At 43.4% G+C, this 21,659-nt stretch overlaps 1 protein-coding gene across 1 annotated transcript; it reads right to left on the minus strand.

Annotated features, from left to right (window-relative positions):
* Positions 1–279: 279 nt before the first annotated feature.
* Positions 280–5,272, minus strand: LOC123168343 (pollen receptor-like kinase 4). The gene is made up of 4 exons (XM_044586213.1): positions 4,661–5,272; positions 1,767–2,059; positions 1,293–1,674; positions 280–1,194 (listed from the first exon to the last, which is right to left on the minus strand). The coding sequence occupies exons 1-4, from the start codon at positions 5,052–5,054 to the stop codon at positions 530–532; spliced, it is 1,734 nt and encodes a 577-aa protein (XP_044442148.1). The 5' UTR covers positions 5,055–5,272; the 3' UTR covers positions 280–529.
* Between the last annotated feature and the right edge of the window lie 16,387 nt (positions 5,273–21,659).

Raw genomic sequence — 21,659 nt, forward strand, 5'->3', positions numbered from 1 at the left:
TTGCTGCTGTAATATGCTCCTGCTTTTCATTCAAATGCTGTTATTTTCATTGTCTGCTCGTGAGGATGGGTTTCCCGTGGGTTCAGAAAAACAGATGGATTTAGGGGACGGGCAAAAAATTAGCCCCATGACAAGGACGGGGACATGTTTGCGATTTTTCGTGAGGATAAGTTTGGTCGAGCAAAACCGATGGATTTCGGCCCCATTGCCATCTTGACTCACACTCCTTTATTGTGACAACAACGACGTTTGCAACTTCGCATGCCACCCCTGCAACAATTTATCAATATCATACGAAGGAAAATTAACACAAATGAAACGGCCTTATTCTGACACGACCAGTCCCCCCCTACGACTGACTGACGACGACGAGATCCCACAATCAACCCCTCCATTTTCCTCAACAAACTCTAACGATTCATACACGCACGCACCCAAGCCGTCACAAGTTTACATACCCCTGGCATGGATGCACGCACGGAGCAGCCAGCCATCCACCCAATGCAAGAATTTCATATGTTGCTATAGGTTACGTCGAGAGGGAGTGCGGGTGGTCGCTCGCGGCGCCGGCGCCGGCGCCGTCGCTGAGGTAGGACGAGGCGGTGCTGCTGTCGTCGGCGGGGTCGCGCTCGCGGACCTCCTCGATGCGCGCCAGCGCCTCCTTGATGTCCCAGCGCGCGGCGATGTCGGTGTCGCAGCAGCCGAGGCCGACCTTGAGCAGCTTCACCATCTCGCCCTCGGCGCTGCGGGTGTCGCGCATGTCCTTGTCGAACACCTCGCCCGTCCACTCCTCCCGCACCACCGAGTGCACCCAGCCGGCCAGGTCCGTCGTGCCCTCCCGCCCCTTCCGGAGGTAGTTGGTCGGGAACCGGCCCGTCAGCAGCTCCAGCACCAGGATGCCCAGCGTCCACACGTCGCTCTTCCTGCTCGCCCGCCCCGCCGCCGCGCACTCCGGCGCCTTGTAAGCCACCATCACCTGCGACGCGTGGCTCGGCGTCACCACGGGCACCAGCGCGTAGTCGCTCAGGATGGGCTCCAGCTCGGCGTTCAGGAGCACGTTGGAGGACTTGAGGTGCCCGTGCGGCACGGTGAGCATCGGCAGCTCCTCGTACAGGTACGCCAGCCCGCGCGCCACCCCCTTGATGATCTTCAGCCGCGCCGGCCAGTCCAGCCGCGGCAGGCTCGACGTCGCTCCTGCATTGCATTGCATGCACTCATCAGACGTCCATCACGTCTCACATCGATCGGCACTCCAGGACGCACATGAAATATGTATGATCAGTTATCATTACCGCCATGGAGGATTTGAGCCAGGCCGCCGTTGACCATGTGCTCCGTGACGAACAGCTTCTCGTCCTTCTTGTAGAGGTAGGCGACGACGGGGAGGAGGTTGGGGTGGACGAGACGGCCGAGGCGTCGCATGTGCTCGTTGAAGTCCGCCCGCCCGGCGCCGTTCATCTCCTTGAACCGCTTCACCACCATGGGCTTCCCGTCCACCAGGGTCGCCTTGTACGACGCGCCGAAGTTGCCGCTGCCGAGCACCTCCGCCGACGCCCGGAGCAGGTCCTCCAGCTCGAACCGCTCCCGGCCCTCCTGGAGGAACACCAGCCCGTCGCGCCGCCCGCCGCGCTTGGACGGCACCGGCGCCACCACGCCGTGCTGCTCCGAGTCAGCCTGCACACGCGCGCACGATCATGTCAGTTTCAGTGCTGATTCAGTTCAAGGGTTTTATGTTCTAACCCGGCCACGAAATGCCTGCCGGTCACCTGTACGATCTTGATGGACTTGTCGGCGGTGGACTGCATCTTGGCCGCGGCAATGCCGCCTCCACCGCCGGGTGTCTCGGTGGCGTCCGCCGGCTCGTCCTTGTCCTTGTTGCGGGAGAGGAGCGCCGTGATTATGCCGATGATGGCGAGGAGGCCGCCGAACGCCACCACCGCGATGGCGATGATCATGAGGACCCTCAGGCTGCCTGATGAGTCGGAATCTGGTGAGGCGCCGAGAAGCGCCGATGGAGGGCACGCAACGTCGAGCGGCGCGCCGCAGAGATCCGTGTTGCCTGAGGATTCCACGGGCAAATTAGGATGAGACTTGAGAGGATGCATACATCGTGGCAAGATCAAATCTACACATAAGCAATTTGGTGTGTTTCTTAGGTTTGTCCTAATGCCAATGTTGCACTAATGTCCACACGTATAGAGTAGTTTGGTCACAACACTGTCCATGGTGCCGAGAGGCCACAACTCTATAATTTGTGACATTGTAACAATTTGTCTTTAACCGCGTGCATTTCGCGTAACAATCATTTTTTACCCATGCAATTCATCCACATTAATAATGCATGTTTGCCCATCATCAACATGCCATCTCATCATAGTTAATCCTCACGCTTTATCTATGTAATCCGCCTACAAATCTTAGCATGCATTTCCGCTGCAATCGTATGGGCTATCTTCTAGTTTTTGGAGTATCTGAAGAGTATTGTCTGTTTTTATAACTTCGATGTGTTTGGCATCGACAAATATCATAGTTTTATAAACCGTAGTATCCCAATACCATGTTGCTTTTTTGTAGTATTTGAGAAAGATGTCTTGACCTCGTTTTCCTAAACCCAACCGAGAAAATATGTTGTTACTAGAAAGTGAAGTATTCATTGCCGAGTCATCGGAATACTAAAGTTTTATATCACTACGTATTTTGAAGAATCATCGTTGCCAAACTAATACGTCTCTCTAGACCACGACTAGTTGAAAACTCATGGCCAGCTAGGATTTTTTTCATGGCCTGCTGACCACCACGGCCACAAGACCGACAACGTGGAGCACATGGATCTATCTAAAATGTCAAAATCTTACCTGGCTCATGATCTAAACCAAGTGGATAGTTGACCATCAGTGATGAGATGCTCAAATTTTGTCTTTTGCGGGGTTTGCCCACCTTACTCAGAAACCATAGATCACCTTATGCTCGGATGCCTAACTAGGAAAATGTGGAGGTCTGTCCTGATGTGGCTTCACCTTAAATTTTACACACCTTGTCGTGCCAATAGGTAACCTTGGTAAAGGAGTGGTGGATAAACGGAGCCACAAACTTGGATCACCAGTGGAAGGCGCCCCCCCTCTCATGCCAGGTTATGTGGAGTTTTGGCATGGGTGAAATGCTGGACTCTTCCTTAACATCTCACCTACGCCTTCTTTCATTTTGATTATAGTAAAATGTAAGGTTGAGGGTTGGGAAATTGCAGGGGGCGGACACTTGGCAGAATAACTGTGGGAGAGTAGTTTTTATTTTGTGTGGTACCCTTGGAGGTGCTTTTATTGACGTAACCGTTTTACTTTCGCTTATTAAAAGAAACGAGAGAAATATTTGGACTCATAAGAACGTGATTAAGTGTTGCAAGAGTATGTGGATTTGCTATGGTTTAATTATGCGCCCAGATCCACCCCCTATTTGGACTGGATATGATGGGTGCCGGTCAGCCCGGACGTTTGAGGCCCTTTTGGGGCGCCCAGTTGAATCAGTTTCGTGATCGGTTAATAATCGGGCCGTTCGTCGAATGTTTGAAGCCGGTTTGGGATGCCCGACTGAGGATGCTCTTACTTCTTGTTCTTGGTTTAGGAAAGATTAGCGTTCCAGAGCTACAATATGAGCCCCGTGATTTCTTCTCCGTAAGGCACATCCTAGACACATCAGTGTTGAAGTATGTGACCACTGATGGTGCTCCTGCCAATTCACCTTTAGAGCATTGTTAATAGTATAGCCGGCTGCTGGTTATATATTATTGCCAAGTCATCTATAGTCAATCTTATAATTGACATATATAATCGTTAGTTATGAATATATACTACTATGATCCACCTTACACTCTCGTAGAGTTTTTAGGAGCATGTGTTGCAACTCGTTGTTCATCTATAACCTGCCTCTTTTTTCTTTCATATTCCCTCTCATCCACCTCAGCAAAATATATAATTTAAATTCTAGCCCAGTTACATCACCCTATTATATTTGCTCTTATATTTTCTTAACATATTTACTAATAAAATTTTATACATTAGTAGTATATTGAATCTATTCACAAAAATAGTATATTGATTTTTTTAGTAGAGTACTTGTGTCCCTTCTCCCAGGCGCTGTTTGCTTGGCCGGCTAAGCAAGGCATATCCACGTTAATTTTATATTAATTTCGAGGGGTATCACTTTGTTTTTTTCTTCACCTGATCTTGTAGCGAAAGCTACTATCGGCTCTCTACTTCATCAATCTTTAGTTCCCTGGAATTAATAATAACTTGCTGAACTGTGCGCGACAAATGCGAGAATGAAAATTAAGTTTGGCTCCGTTACACCCAAACCATCCTATTACTAACTGATTTTAACGCTACCTCTAGCTACAATTAACTGCACTCGAATGAAGTGTACATTTACGTTCACAAACAGTGAGATTTGCTCAGAAAAAAAAGAATTAAGATTCACACAAAACAATTCCATGCCAGCAACGAGAGAGACAGAGAGGATTAATATAGTCCTATATTAACACCAGCACGATCGAACGAAAGCCACATGCAGCAAGCTAAGTATAACAAATTAATGAGACTATAGTAGAAAACGTAAACGTGCGTGCATGCACGTCGTCGTGCAATGAATGAAGGAACGAATTACTCACCTTCGAACGAGGCGGCCTTGAACCGGCGGAGGCCTTGCGGGATGGGGCCGGAGAGTCGGTTGTGGGAGACGTCGAAGAGCTGGAGGTCCTTCTGGTCGAAGTCCGGGATGTTGCCCTGGAAGCGGTTCCTGGCGAGCTGCACCACGAGCAGCTTGGGCGAGGTGATGGAGCCCGGGATTTCGCCCGTGAAGGCGTTGTCGGCGAGGAAGAGCTTCCTGAGCCCCATCATCTCCCCGAAGGTGTCGCTGGGGATTTCTCCGCTGAGGCGGTTCCGGGAGAGGTAGAGCATCTTGAGCGCCGGGAGCTCGGTGAGCCCGGGCGGGAACGGGCCGGTGAGGTTGTTGTTGGCGAAGCTGAGCACGCGGAGGGACGTGAGGGCCGCGAGCGGGGCCATGTCGGGGGCGTTGCCCTGGAGGCCGAGGTACTCGAGGCGGAGGCCGAGCACCTTGTTGGAGGAGCACCGCACCGCATACCAGACCGGGTCCTGGCACGGGCCGGTGCTGGCGGAGGAGACCCACTGGTCGAGCGGCGCCGGGGGGCGGTCGCCGGATGGCCCGCGCAGGGTCGCCCGGAGCGCCAGCAGCACGTCGCCCTCGGACGCCGCCGCCGCCGCCGCGACGAGGGCGGCCAGGGCCAGGAGGAGCAGCCCGGCCGCGCCGGCGCCGTCGCCGGCCATGGCGAGCGCGGCGCGCGCGGGTGTCGGAGGAATAATTAATGGGAGGCGTGCGCGCGCGCCGGCGGCTAAAGAAAGGCGGGAGGAAGGAGGTGGTGGGGAAGAGGAGGAGGGACGACGCGACGACGGAGGTGGCGGGGAGAGCTAAGAATAGGCGTGCCGCGCGGCCGGGCGGTGCGTGCCGGGCGCATGCGGAGTGGCCGCGGCTTAGGTTCCGAGGCCGGGGCACAGCCTGGCCTGGCGCGCGCGTGTGAACTCTCTGACATAGGCCCCAACGTCTCCCTTGTTCGTCGTCTTCGTTGGTTCGTCTCGTCATTTTTCTGTAAACTACTCCTACATTCCGGCGAGACGGGTGAGCATGCACGCACGTAACGCACGTACGGGATGACATGGTACTGTAATTTCGTAACAAGATGAACATGGGACGCGGCGACAACGAGACCTGATGATTCGATGCAGCCAGCTGCTACTAGCAAGTCCAAGTAGTAGTAGCCGTGTCGCGCCCACGATATTGGCGATGTGAGTATGTTGACCCGTGAGTATATGTATTCTAACAAAGTGTAGCACGACAGGAACGAGGCAGATCTGCAGATGTCGCTGTGGGGATATTCCTCGTGCTGAATTAATTAACCCAAGTGATGTGATCCCTAAAAGGCGTCCTTGGCACCTTCATGTGCTATTCCAAAATACGTAAGTTTTACTAGCACAAATGCCCATGCGTTGCAACGGGGGAAACAAACTCACACACAGACCTAACGAGTCATCTTCGTTGCCATTTCTCCCATGCCATCATGACGCTGGTCACTTGCCCACCTATTACAACAAACGTCATCAATCCCAAGGCGGCGAGCTTGGTCATCACACTCTACCATGCTGATTTCACAAACCTCTCCCTACACCGACTTGTAGTTCCTTGCGCGTCACATACATCTTCACACGCTTCAACACAAATGTCTTAACAAATCAGCCGATGCATTTCCTTCTTAGCGCACACAATAATAATTATTAATGCAAATTAAGTTAAGTCAGGAGGACATCAATTACTTGAGTCAACACAAACTGCATACACTTCACTGTCAACAACGTCCTCCTTCTTCATCTCTAGCATGAACTTGGGTATGTTTCCGGCAGCGAACTATGGCGTGCTCTTCCGCCATGGCCATGTAATCATAGTTTAAAAAGCAAACGAGCGACTCACCGGTTGTATCGCCGGCTCATCGGTTCATTCGTGACAAAAAAAAAAGAATATTTAAGTTATTCAAAATTAACCTTAGATCAAATGAGTACGCATAATATTGGATGTAATCCATTAAAAAGTCACAAAATGATTATGGCCTAGTTAGTTATTGGTCCTTTAGAGTCGATGGGCTCAAGGACAACGGTTTGAACACAATTTGACGCACCATTTAACAAATATTTTCTTGAATTTTAATGAAGTCTTAAAAAACATGCAAAACGTTGGTTCCCATTGGCTACAAATCAATAATTGTTAACTTGACATTCACACTGTCCGAAAAATTCATACTTCATATTTCTTCTTTTAAATTCCTTCCTTTTCTTCCTAATAACAGGGGTCGGCTTGCAGCAATCCTTTCTTAATTGTGCAACTGTTAACCGTTAATTATGGGTGCATTAGCAGCCCCACAAATCCCGCATCCTTTAAAGGACACACAAATCCAGCCCCATCATGATCCCTCCCTTTAATCAAGCTATTTTTTTAAATAATACATTTTTTTTAATTTTCATAAATATTACGCTGGGTAAATTTTTTTCAAAAATAATACACCGTCGGCCCGCTGCAGGCCGACTGGGCCTAGTCGGCCCACAGCAGGCCGATTGGACTCCAGTCAGCCTACAGCTGGCCGACTGGCCCCTGTCGGCCCACTGTGGGCTGATTGGGTCCTGTCGGCCCACAGTGGGCCGACTAGAGCTAATTAGCTCGCTGTGGGCTAATTGTTTTTGCAAAAAAAGTAGGCATAAAAAAATATGTTTAAAAGATGTTAATTATGTAATTAAAAAATGTTAACCATGTATAAAAAAATGTTCCTGATGTATACAAAAAATGTACAATATATATGCAAAAAAGTTGACATAAAAATATGTTTTAAAAAGTGTTAAGCATGTATTTAAAAATTGTTAAATGTGTGTATAAAAAATGTTCCTTATTTATATAAAAAATATAGAATGTGTATGAAAAAAAGTTGACACCAAAAAATATGTTTGTAAAAAAATACATGATTAACATTTTTTTGTAAAAATTGGTCCAAAAAATATAGAATGTTCAAACATATTTTTTAGAACATATTTTTTATGTCAACTTTTTGCATATATATTTTACATTTTTTTTATACATCAGGAACATTTTTTTATACACGTTTAACATTTTTTAATTACATAATTAACATTTTTTAAACATATTTTTATGCCTATTTTTTTGCAAAAACAATTAGCCCACAGCGAGCCAATTAGCTCCAGTCGGCCTACAGCTGGCCGACAGGACCCAATCAGCCCACAGTGGGCCGACAGGGGCTTCAGCCTGCTGTGGGCCGACTAGGCCCAGTCGGCCTGCAGCGGGCCGATGGTGTATTATTTTTGAAATTTTTTTATCCAGCGTAATATTTATGAAAATTAATTAAAAAAATATATTATTTAAAAAATAGCTTTAATCAAGGGGACTCCTCGCCGGTAATTAATGCCCCCAAATATTTCTCTTTTTTGCATGGCAGCCACACAATCTCAGGGTCAATTCCTTTTAGTCTCTTGCAAGCAATTAGGGAACGTACATCGGGGCGATTCAATATAAATCCTCGAAGTGGGATTAATCACAAATAGAAGTCAGCTGAGTTGGTTACCGCGGGTTCTTTTGATATGAGAGGTGTTGGTTACTCGCAGCCCATAAATTGATGTACGCCCGTATTTGTTTTTTGCCTGGATGGGCTTCGATCGCATACACTGGCCCAGCCAAGCGATCGTTCAACCCAGAAACAAAAACGCGAGCGAGCTTGGCAGCTTGCGCAGCCTCAAAAAATAGTACCACCTCGGATAATAAAAATCTTCAAGGCGGGACGAAACAAAAAAAAATCACCTAAACAGGACGAAACAAAGCGAAACCAAACCAAGAATACCTACTCCCTTTAATAGTAGGTATAGATGTAAACTATATTTTACTTGATATTACGAAGCCCACTCATTTTTTACTTAATTTTCTGGAGCCCACTCGCAGCCCATAAATTGATGTACGCCCGTATTTGATTTTTGCCTGGATGGGCTTCGATGGCATACACTGGCCCAGCCAAGCGATCGTTCAACCCAGAAACAAAAACGCGAGCGAGCTTGGCAGCTTGCGCAGCCTCAAAAAATAGTACCACCTCGGATAATAAAAATCTTCAAGGCGGGATGAAACAAAAAAAATCACCTAAACAGGACGAAACAAAGCGAAACCAAACCAAGAATACCTACTCCCTTTAATAGTAGGTATAGATATAAATGTTTGTTTAAGTTTCCCTCGCAAAAAAGAAAAAAAACTTTTTAAAGTTTGACCACATATAGAGAAAAACTTACGCCATGTTCGGATCCCCTCCACTTCCCAACTGCAACTCCCGGAGCGGAGGGAGCGCCAGCACAATCGTGCGGAGCGGCTCGAACCCAGCTCCTCGCGCGGAGCGGAGTTGAGAGTTGGGAGAGCTTCTGAACAGGCTCTTACTAACATCTACACAATTAAATTTATATAACATGAAAAATATGTTTTACGATGAATCTAGTGAAACCAATTTGGTGTTGTAGATATTGATATATTTTTCAATAAATTTGACCAAACTTAAAGACGTTTGAGTTAGGACAAACTTATCATTTCAAGTATTTCAGAAAGGGGGGATATAAACTAAAGAAATAGAGTAACACTATAATGTTTATGTGTAATACAATGATTGTTTTTCCAACTAATCGATAAATCTTCAATAAGAATGACACAATTCATTTGGACTTCATGAAAGTTGGCCCCAAGATTTTAATGATGGGTACTAAATATTATGTTAATAAAGGAAAAATATAAGAAAACTATATACAAAAGTTAACTACTATTCCTCTGATCCATATAAATTGTCTCAGCAGGGATTAGTAGCTATATAAAAAAAGGAACAACATTAATAAAATAGATTTACTATTTCACATCTAGATATAAAATAGTTACCACACATCTAACTCTATCACCATAGGATGAAAGGCCTTTAAGATTCATTCTTTTTTCTCAGCACAGTGCGTTTTTTTCTTTCTCTCTTTTTTAGGGGTGTTCTTCCGCAGACTGCGCTTGCACTAGTTTGTTTCACGTATCGATCCATAGGGTTTTATTGAGCCTTTTTTTTGCACATCGTTTTGGGGGTTGTGGTCGATTTTGCACGTATGTGTAGCTGCATTCATGGGTTGTAGCTCGTGCAAACACACCCTGCATCACATTAAGTTGCATTTTTTCCTTATTTGTTATCTTACTGCAAGAGGTGAAGAATGAAAAAATGGACAAGTCACACGTATTTTTTGTTTGTTTTTGTTTTCACTTTTATTTCAAATATCGTTAATTTCTTTTTTTCTTTTGGATCAAACATGTATGTATCGTGCAAAATTGTTTTGTTCACATGCATGTACCTTGGGTCGTGCTGGTGTTTGCGTTGTGGAGCCGGTTTTTCGTGTCGCACTGGTGGCCATTTTTCTCTTATCTTCCATGTTTGCGTACGTGTGAGTATATGATCCTGTGTTTCACATAGGTTGTGCCACATCGGGACGAGATTTAGCAACGTCTTATCTAAATTTTCAAATGTACAATCTTTTGCTGCTGAAATTTTCGGGCAGCATTTTGATCCGCGTCACGTTGTCGACCCATTTCGCAATTTCCGTCTGTTGTTGGCCGGCTATGTGACGTCGCACACACTAGGGGCGTTTTGCGGCTCGCATTTGTTGTCGGGGTTGTGTCAATTTTCACTTTGTGCGGGCAACAACTTTTTCTCACTCTATGTTGTGGGTGCGGGTTCAATTTTGGTATAGAGTAACATGACACTTTGCTCTCACTCTCTTTCTTCCGTTGAGCTACTATTCAGTTTTTTATTTTTGCTTTTTTATTTTTCTATTTCTTCTTTTCTTTTTAGTTTTGTGTAGTTGTCCGAGTTACAAATCCACCCTTGACTCGCATTTAGGCCCATAAATTGTTTCATTCGAGTTGCAAATCCATCCTTGAATCGCAACTAGGCATGCAATTTGTGTTTCCCGATAAAAAGTCCACGCTCAACTCGCAATTGGGCTCGTAGTTTGTAGTTGTCCCAGGTCCAAGTACCTTGGGTCGTGTTGGTGTTTGCGTTGTAGAGCCAGTTTTTTTGTCGCACCGGTGGCCGTTTTTCTCATTGTCTTTCATGTTTGCGTAAGTGTGAGTATATGTTCCTCTGTTTCACATAGATTGTGACACATCGGGACGAGATTTAGCAATGACTTATCTAAAGTTTCAAATGTACAATCTTTTGTTGCTGAAATTTTTATGCCGCGTTTTGATCCGCGTCATGTTGTCGACCCGTTTCACGATTTTCTTCCATTGTTGGCCGGCTATGTGACGTACCACGCTGGGGGCGTTTCGCGTCTCGCATTTGTTGTCAGAATTGTGTCAATTTTCACTTTGTGTGGGCAGCAACTTTTCTCACTTTATGTTGTTGGTGCGGGTTCAATTTTTGTATAGAGTAACATGACTCATTGCTCTTACTCTCTTTCTTCCGCTTAGCTACTGTTTAGTTTTTTATTTTGTTATTTATTTTTCTATTTCCTCTTAGTTTTGTGTAGTTGTTCGAGTTACAAATTCACCCTTGACTCGCATTTAGGCCCATGATTATTTTCATTCTAGTTGCAAACTCATTCTTGACTCGCAAATAGGCATGCAATTTGCTTTTCATCCAGATCACAAGTCCATGCTCAACTCGCAGTTGGGCTTGTAGTTTGTAGTTGTCCCAGTTCAAGTACACCCTTGAATCGCAACTGGGCCTGTAGTTTGTTTTATCCCAGTTGCAAACCCACCCTTGACTCGCAACTCGGCATGTGTTTTGCTTTTATTCCAGTTGCAGATCCACCCTTGACTCGCAACTAATCCCGTAGTTTGTTTTATCCTAGTTGCAAGTCGACTCTTGACTCGTGACTGGGCTCATAGTCCGCAGTTACCCTTGTTGCAAGTTCATCATCCATTCCTAATTGGGCTCGTAGTTGTCGGAGTTGCAAGTCCATCCTCGGCTCACAACTGGAGATTGTGTTTTAATTGTTTTTCATCCTAGTTCCAAGTCCACCCTTATAGTTTGTTTCATCCCAGTTGCAAGTCAATACTTGACTCGCAACTAGACTCGTAGTTTCATAGTTCTCTCGGTTGCCAGTCCACCCTCATGACACACAACTCGTATCATAGTTTTTTGTAGTTGTCCCAGTTGCAAGTCCGCCCTCGACTCGCAACTCGTATCGTACTTTTGTGTAGTTGTCCTAGTTGCAAGTACACTCTCGACCCGCAACAAGGCCCATAGTTTGTTTCATCCCACTTTCAACTTCACCCTTGACTCGCAACTCGGCCAATGTTTAGTTTTTCATCCTGGTTGTGGGTCCACCCATGACTTGCAACTGGGCTCATAGTTTGTTTCATCCCAGTTGCCAGTCGACCCTTTACTCACAACTAGGCTCATTGTTTCATAGTTGTCTTAATTGCAAGTCCATCCTCAACTGGCTAATGGAATCATAGTTAGTTGTTTTCCTAGTTGCAAGTCCACCGTCGAATTGCAACTAGGCCCATAGTTTGTTGTTGTCCCAGTTGCAAGTCCACACTCGACTCGCAACTGGGATGTGTTTTGTTTTTCATCTCAGTTGCAAGTCCATCCTCAACTCACAACTCATGTCATTGTTTCATATAGTTGTCTCAGTTACAAGTCGACCCCTGACTCGCAACCAGGCCGGTAGTTTGTTTTATCCCAGTTGCGAGCCCACCGTTGACTCGCAACTGGGCTTGTGTTTTGTCTTTCATCCCAGTTACAAGTCCACCATTGACTCGCAACTGGAACTGTAGTTTGTTTCATCCTAGTTGCAAGTCAACCCTTGACTCGGAACTGGGCACATAGTTTCGTAGTTGTCTCGGTTGCAAGTCCACCTTCGACTCACAATTGGGCTAATAGTTCTCCCAGTTGCAAGCCCACCCTCAACTCGCAATTAGGCATGTGTTTTTGTTTTTCATCCTAGTTGCAAGTATACCCTTGACTCGCAACTGGGACCGTAGTTTGTTTCATCCCAGTTGCAAAGTGGACCCTTGACTCGCAACTGGCCTCATAGTTTGTAGCTGTCCCAGTTGTAAGTTCATCCTCAACTCGCAACTCACCTCGTAGTTCTCCCAGCTGCAAACCCACCCTTTGACTCACAACTAGGCTTGTGCTTTGTTTTTCAACACGCAATTTGCCCCGACCCCTAGTTCCATGTCCAACCCCAACATGTAAACTCACCTGACCCAGTTGCATGTCCAAGCTAAACATGCAACTCATGCTCGACATAGTTGCATGTCCACTCTCGGCACGCAACTCGTCCCCAACCTAGTAGCCCTATATAGTTGTATTTGTTTTTTGCAAATACATGTCCATTTTTGTAATACACACTCTATGTTTTTCTGTATACACGGGGAACATTTTTTAACACACATTGAACATCTAAAAAAATACATGATGAATTTTTTTTTCAAATACAGGCCCACGCATTTTTTAGAATACATGGTAAACATTTTTCAGACACCTACTGTTCACTTTTCTGAATGGTATGAAACGTTTAAAAAAAATTATGCGAACATTTTATTTACAATGCAAAAAATATTTCTAGAAAATGTCATATTTTCTCAAATGCGTGAAGTTTCTTTTAAGAAGCTGTCACGAACATTTCTCTGAATATTATGATTTTTTCCCATTCTATAATACATTTTTGAAACATCACAAATCATTCTTTTGAAATGCATAAACATTTTTTAAATGGTGCAAACAAATTTTTTATTGAAATAAAAATAGTATAAATTTATTCTTTTTTTCAAGTTTGGAATTTTTAAAAGTGTCCACACTCTAAAACCAGTTCGGGGATTTTCAAAAATTGTCCATGTTTTCAAATTTTGTTCGAGAAGAAATTGTTTGGAATACCAAATTTTGTTCAAAAATCGGAATTATATAGTTTATTCACATTTTAAAAATAGTTTTTGAAATTTTAAAATCATTTGAGTTTTTAAAAATACTCAACATTTCAAAAAAAGTCACATTCCTTAAAAAAGGTTTCCAAAAAAAATCAAACATGTCTACTAGTCTGGACGCTGTGCTCTGTATGTTAGCAGCATGTATTAGTTGGAGTGATAGGAGCTCTCGTTCCTTTGTATGAGGTCCCGAGTTCAATTCATACCTAGTGCACTAGGGTCACTTTCAAAGAAAGATGGTCGCGCTTTAGTCATGGAAAAAGACAAATAAGATGGGACATGGATTTGGTGAACATGGTTCCACGCACACCCTTTATGAATAGTAAATTTAAAAAAAATACTAGAAAAAATAAAAAAGATTGGGACATTTTTTGTAACATACTTAGTCAACCGATATCCCTGCATATGAAGTTTCACAAAGAATTTACATCTTTATTATTCTGGGCAAAAATGACAAAAATCAAAGCTATATTAAGAAACACAATTTAATGAATAGTAAGGTCCCAATTGTATTTTCTTCACTAAGAATACCACGGGTGTCAATACTTAGTGAAAATTTACACGTGAGTAGAATGGTCGACCAAGTTTGTTGCCGCAAACTTATAGTTTTTTTTTCGATTTTCTTAGTATATTTTTTAAATTTACTATTCACGTGGGTGCGCGTAGAACCATGTACAACTTTGTAATTTTGAATATGTTGTACAGTCAGACCCTTAAGAAAAGTAACAAAAATAGCACAGAAAACTTGCATAGTTTTAAAAAACTTAGTGGGGGAGGGAGACACTGACACCCCATCCCCCAATAGCCCTAGGCGTTTCGTTAATTTGGTTAACTAGATGATTCCCCGCGCGTTGCGGCAGGACCTGCTAACAAATTTATGTGAAAACTGTATTTGTTGTACCATGGAAACATGAACCCATGGATCGGCAATTAATTTATTTGAGGACTCTTTTATGTAGAGCTTAGAGTTAACTATCTGACTACAAATGGACTCGACTAAACATGGTAGAAATAGAGTTGTAGTATTCTTCAAGAAGATGCAATCATGGGTGCCAGAAAAGCAAAAATGATGTGAAAAAAGTTGTAAATCATCAGTTTTTTGTTTGGATAATGGAATAGATGGCACTCAGTCATCCTTTATAGACCATGATTTTAGCTCATCAATTTTACTTCAAGATGACTCATCATTGTAATTAAGGACAAACAACTGAGTCACATGAAGCAAGTGGGTAGAATTTAAAAACCAATTGAATCTGATCCACCATTGCCTGTTTAGACATAATTCTCCGTTGCTTCTCATTGTTAGGTGTCACAGGAAGTTGAAACTCACTGTTAGGTCTCATAGGGTCTTGGATACTGGAGATTTGACAGTAGTTTATTGCATAACATCGTAGGAAATATATACTAATCTACACTGAACAAAGAGTTGATGTCAGGGTATACAATGTTCCTGTTATAAAGTAGCGCCAATTAAATCTTCAGAACATAACTACAGTAGAGTAGAAACTGAAAAAAATGAAGATTTTCTGACCATCAACAACAATTGAGCCAAACAAAGTTAGTACTAAGAGGGCATTCAAATAATCATAGCAGTATCTAGTGCCTAGTGGTATCAAGAGGTATAAAAAGCAGATGGGTCACTATTATAAAAAGTTAGTTCTTCAATCACTGTTCGCTCCTGCCATTTTCTTTCAATGTGGGGAGGGCATTTGGAAGACCTGGGCTCCTCTCAAATATAAAATCTCCCTATGGCTGTTAGTTCGCAGGTGAATTCGGACGACTGATCATCTTGCAAGGAGAGGCTACGTCACAATGATAGTTGTGCATTTTGTAGCGGGCATGACGAAGACGCTGACCATTCATTCTTCGGCTATGCGGCTGTCAGTATGGTTTGGCATGCCGCGCTTAGCTGGGCCGGCCTACAACCCCTCCATCAGTAGATGAACACCACTTTCACGTACTATTAGTGAACTGCTGCTGCTTCAACTCTTCGGAGAACAGCAAGGAAAAAAGGGTTTAACTCTCTGTAGTCACCTTGGTCGACGTTTGGTCCATCTAGAATGAGCGAATAGTACAATTAAATGCAAAATGCATGTGTAATGCAAATATAATCATAACTTTGGTAAGGCATGGGGCTCGTAGATACCAAACCTGCCAGATGGTTATATATGAATTTGGGAAGTAGGTTAGGTTGCACATCAAGAAGCACTAATTCACTGTCAGACCCTTACATATTTGAAGAACAATATCCTCTCAAAGAAACAACACACGGAAACATGAGCATCTGGGACTGGGCAATGACTGTCGAACAAAATTTAGTTTAGATATTAATCAAGCACACAAATATGCAGAAAGTAGCAATGTATAGGAACAGTGTGTGTGCCTGTAGCATGTAAGGATGCACAGGAAAAAATCTACTTGAGAACAACAGGGGTACATGACCTTCAAGTGCAGAAGAATCCTTGCCGTAGTCCGTAGGTCGCCGTCCTCGCCCAGTTGAAGCTAGCAACCACCTCGGACCTATCTTCAAGTGCCTAGAAACATACGAATACCACATCACAACACCAAATCAAGCCAATCACGAAGCAAGCACACCAGAACAGAGCAGAGGCCCAAGCTCACCATTGATATCGATCTTCATCAGACCTGTGCTAACCACAGAAATCCAACAAAAATGAAAGAAGATTAATCAACCAAAGCACCACAAGAAGTCCAAAACTACAACAGCTAATAAGTGAATGAAGATACGGGCCAATCATGAGGAAGAGATGATCACGCTCTTCTTCAGGTTGTGCTTGCGGGCGTTGATAGCGACGGCTAGGAGGCAGGGCGTAGCGAGCTTCTCCTTCCAGAACTCATCCCGCAGGGACCGGGCCGCGTCTGCTGCATCTGAGGCCATCAGCGTTAGTAGATCCCGGAGCAGAGCAACTCGTGTGCACTGGCTCAGTGGGCTGCGCGGGGATGGCTGGTGCATCCGAGGCCGCCGTCATGAGGAGGCATGTAGTAGAGCGTCCCGCTAGAAGTGGGGCCGCAGTGGCCATGGCCGCATCTGGTGCGTCCGATGACGCCAGAGCGAGGAAGGTTCAGAGCATCGCGTCTGAGGTCAGAGGTCAGAGCGCCGCGTCTGAGGTCGCCGACGCGAGGAGGGCCCGGAGCAGACGAATGGCCTGCACACATGCTGATTCTGCTGTGTGGAGATTGCCGCTTGATCACTCCTTTGACGGAGAGGATGATGCCTACAATCAGATCAGGAGACAGCGGCGTTGAGTTGCAGGAATCGTGGAACAGGAGGTGCAGTGCCTTGGTGCGGTAGGATGCGGGGATTGCAGAAATAGGAGGGGAGGTGAAGTGGAAGGGACGGTTCACGGTTGATGAGGGAAGAATGCGAAGCATATGCGGCGTCCAAGGAGGGGAAGGGGAGACGGGCGCAGGCCAAGTTCGGGCTTCCAAATTAATTAGGGGGTGTTTGGTTCAGGGACTTTTTAGTCCCAGAGACTAGAAAAAGTCCCTAAAAAGTCCCTAGGAACCAAACGGGAGAGACTTTACTCTACTAGAGACTTTTGATTAGTCCCTGGGACTAGAAAAAGTCCTAGGACTTCTGAACCAAACACCCCCTTATTGTGATGCTCGGGAAACCGAAAGAAGAACCTGAGCGTGCCGGTTAATTGCATCGAGGTAAAAGAACACAGAGAGGTCACCATCAATCCGATGACCACCAGTAAGGCTGGCCATAGTGGGGATAACATAAGTAGTATCATGCACTTGGGACTCGCAAACTTGCTTATGTGGCAGGCAATTAAAGAAGAGAGAGATGGTTATAGTAACATAGGTAGATACCGTAACATAATTAATGTTATGCTACTATGTGTCATGCATGGCAACAAATGAGACCACCTATGATACTAATCTATGATACTATGTACTATAGAGGTAGTAACATAGACTAGTAACATATGCATGTTACTAGTCTAAGTTACTCCCCACTATGACCAGCCTAATGAATGTCTAGACCGATAGATTGTACAGCTTGGAAACTGAATGCTGATGTGGCATGATGATGACGTGGATAGTGTGCATGTGAAGAGAATTGGTAGTAGTGGGGATCAACTTCTTAAGAATGTAAGATACGGCTCGGTTAAAATGGTTATTTGGTAAAAAAAATTGGGTCAGTATTCACTCTACTAAACCTTTTCCCGATATTCCTGATTGTTCCCCTCTTCATCCCCGTTCAAGGTGGCAACGGGGACGGGGATAACCGGGGATGACTCCACCATCCCCGCCCCGATCCCCGCCAATCCCCATCCCCGCGATCCCCGTGAAGCTTCGTGGGGGACAAAACACCCCCCATCACTGTTAATATCGGGTACCCGGTACCTGTCGGGTATCCATGGGGATTTCAGAGCTGACTGTGATAGGTGAGATTGGAGAAGACATGGTTGTTGGGAGAGGTGGAGAAAAATAATTGTGTGAAATATCTAGGTATTAATCTATATATTCTGCATTTGTAGTACGAATGGCATAGTTTTCGGGTATCCATGAAGTCCCCAACGGGGAAATTTTATAACCATCCCCGCCCCGCGAAGACTAACGGGTACCCACCAGACAATACCCATGGGGCTAATTTGTCCTTCATCCCTGCTCCATGATGGGTAAATCCCCGCGGGTACCCATCCCCACGAGGAATATTGCCATCTTGAATCCCCGTCTTTGTTTTAATGGCGCTTGATAGCCATGTATTTTGGGGTGCTACAGTTCTCTTGCTTGTGATTAATCACTCTAGTTACATCAGTAAGCTCCACAACGTCACGAGGCTACCCCTTAAGATGAGGTACACCCTGCTTCATTTTCGTTCTAATGGATGTAAATATTCTCCAATAAAAAACTTATTGCAATCCCCATTTTACAGGTATATTAGTGTTCTGCATCCCGTGCAGTTTTTTGTACATCCAATGGTCATGTAGAAGTAGTTCAGCATTGTTTCCATCTTTTTTATTTGTTCGTTTGCAATGGGGTTTTATCCACTGATATGTTAGTATTGTTACATTATGAACAAAAACCACTTTGTTGGACGGGTGCATTGGAGCCTATATTTTCAATAGTTCCAAAATGATATTTTGAAGTTTCAAAAAGTTCCAAAATTAATTCCACATGTTCGTATGGATGTATGTTACATATGCACAAATTCTGGTAATGAAATAAGTAACCATGGGAGTTACACACAAACGACAAAATCTTGATTTTGGAAAGATGAACAATGCATGTATTATTCACTATTTAGAAAACGCCATTTTTTCATTTTTGTATAGCTCACATGTTTACTTGTTTCATCACCAAACTTTACACATGTGTAATGTCCATCCATATGATCATGTAGAATTCTTTTCAGGACTTTTCAAAATTTTGAATGTGATGTTTGAACTATTTAAAATAAAGTCCTCCAATGCACCGATGTTTTGAAAATCTACTCTCCATTATGAATAGTTTTTATACATCCAAAAGGCGGTGTTGAAAGCCTACCAATTGTAATTCCCCTTGTATGAGTGTTCTTACATCGTGTCTAGGTTTCATAGATCTAATAATTGTGAAGAGAATAGTTCTATCCCTGTTCCCCTCTTGTTTTGTTCGCCGCACGGTGGAGTTTTATCCGTAGCTATTTTACTATTGTTATACATCATGAGTAGTTTACAACCATTCAAAACTAAAATGGTCTAACACTTAACAAATGTTTTGCACATTTAAAAACTATTAATTGAATTGATGAAAATGTTCAACGCGTGTTAAAAAAAGTTCATCATGTATTAAAAATTGTTTAACATGTGTTGGAAAAATATTGAACGTGTACCTGAAAAAGTTTAACACATACTAATAAAATGGTCAACACGTACTAAGTCATGTTCAATGTGTATCTGAAAAATACTGAACGTGTATTTGAATAAAATTCAATTTTGTATTTGAAAAATAAGAAAAGGCAAAAAATATAAAAACTATAAATAAAGCTTTAAAAACCAATAATAAGCACACATAAAAAATAAAAATAAAAAGAAAAAAGACACACAAAAGTTTCTAAAGCTAATCAGAATCGATCTGAAGAATCTTCCAAAACATTCATAGTTGGCCAGCCAGCTAACTAGAGCGCAAAGCCATGTGCTTCAGACAATGAAGTTAATTTATTTTCTCGCACGGGTCAGGGGATAGTGCCAAACATGACACCCTTCCCACGGAAATTGGCCAGCCTGTTAATCTGTGTCTGCAAAAAAAATTGTTTACTTCTTTCTATTTTTTTTCATTTCAGGTTTTCCATTTTATTTTTTTGGATTCAAATCCTTTTTAGAAATTTGACATACTTTTTAAAATCATGAATATATCTTACAATCGCAAACAATTTTTAAATTTCCAAATATTCATATTTTAGTGATTTCTTTTAAATTCATGATCAAGTTTTGACATGCTTAAATGTTATTTGAGATTATTTTAACTAATGAACATTTTTTAAAATTGGTGCAATTCTTTCGCTTTCATGAACATTTATTTAACCATTGTACATTTCAAACTTGTGAACATTTTTTGAACCCACAAACATTTATACGAAATTCATGTAAATTATTTGAATTCGTGAAATTGTTCTGAACTCAAAAACATTTATTAAATTCGTGAACATAACTTGAATTTGCAAACGTTTTCTGAAACGCATGATTTTCTAAATTCTATATAAAACAAGTCATGAACTTTTTGGGAATTCACGAGACTTTTTTGAATTCATGAACACTTCGATGTCGCAAATTTTTATTTTACAAACATTTTGTTTTTCCAAAAGGAAAGAGAACCCGGATTTGCAAACATTGAAATTCATGAATGTTTTTAAATTTAGAACTTTATGAAAGCAAAATGTTTTCCTAAAAGAAGATAAAAACCAAAAAAAATGCATTGAAATAAAACAGGGGCACTAGTGATGGGCCGGCTCAAAGTGTGGAGGAGGGTGCGCGTTTACTCATTTCCACCTGCACGGGTCAAGAAGAGTGCTCCTAATCAGGAGAGAAACTAGTCAAGGGGGACTTCTTTCGGAGTCGCCGCAAGGGTCATTTTTGGTAGGCTGAAAGCACGCCGCGCTCTCAGCCGTCGCCATGAGTCGCGCTCTGGGCGCTCCCGCTGTATTTTTGTAGTTTTTTCTGTATGTGCTTTCTTCATTTAGATGATTTGTTTTTGTTTTTTCAGCTTTTCGGTTTTCCCTAGGATTTGGACAAAAAAGATTTAAAAAATTATGAGGAAAAACACTTTTTCTTTTTTTCTTTTGCGATAGACACAAATTTACTTCTCGTGGAGGTACAGATTTGCTTCTGCGAGAGGCACAATCATGCCTCTTGAAAAGAGAAAAAAATATGTTATTTTCCTTCCGCAAGAGGCACAAAATCATTTTAATGGAGGCATGGATTTGCTTCCGTGAGAGGCATAGTCTTGCCTTTCGTTAAGAAAACCAACACATTTTTTTCTTCTATTAGAGGCATAGATTTACTTCTCGTGGAGGCACGCATTTGGTTCCGTGAGAGGCATAGTCAGGCCTCTTGGAAAGGAAAAGTGCATTTTTTCTTCCCGCAAGAGGCACAAATTTGCTTCTCGTAGAGGTACGGATTTGCTTCTGCGAGCGGCATGGTTGTATCTCTCGGAAACGGAAAAAAATGTTTTTTTTTCTTTTGAGAGATGCACAAATTTACTTCTCTGGGAGTCATAGATTTGCTTCCGGGCGAGGCACTGTCATGCCTCCCCGAAAGGAAAAAGGCGCGCTTTTCTTACGCGGCACGTATTTGCTTTTCGTGGAGGCACACATGTTTTTTCCGCGAGAGGCATAGTCGTGTCTCTTCGGAAAGGGAAAAAAGTGCTCCCTTTTCGACTTTTTTCGTCTGTTTTTTTTTTGTGAAAAGGAAGTTCGTCGAAACCTATCAACATGAGGTCTAGTTTTAAAAATCTCGACGCGAGGAACCAAACGGTTAAAATGATGCGAGAATTGGGCGCATGATTTAAGATATAAAATGTTTTGAATAAACGAATTTATAAGAAAGGAGAAAACTCCCAGGTCGCGTGCAGTGCGTTACTTGTCGAAACCTGCGGATGTG

This window comes from Triticum aestivum, chromosome 7D, assembly GCF_018294505.1.
Source record: "Triticum aestivum cultivar Chinese Spring chromosome 7D, IWGSC CS RefSeq v2.1, whole genome shotgun sequence".
Lineage (NCBI taxonomy): Eukaryota > Viridiplantae > Streptophyta > Magnoliopsida > Poales > Poaceae > Triticum > Triticum aestivum.

What these genes read in the sequence shown, in the direction of transcription:
- LOC123168343 (XM_044586213.1), bottom strand. Translation starts at nt 5,054, where the DNA reads ATGGCCCCGCTCGCGGCCCTCACGTCCCTCCGCGTGCTCAGCTTCGCC. An exon ending in AGTCCATCAAGATCGTACAG is followed by an intron (nt 1,675 to 1,766) that starts GTGACCGGCAGG and finishes GCGCGTGTGCAG; the next exon opens with GCTGACTCGGAGCAGCACGG. An exon ending in GGCTCAAATCCTCCATGGCG is followed by an intron (nt 1,195 to 1,292) that starts GTAATGATAACT and finishes AATGCAATGCAG; the next exon opens with GAGCGACGTCGAGCCTGCCG.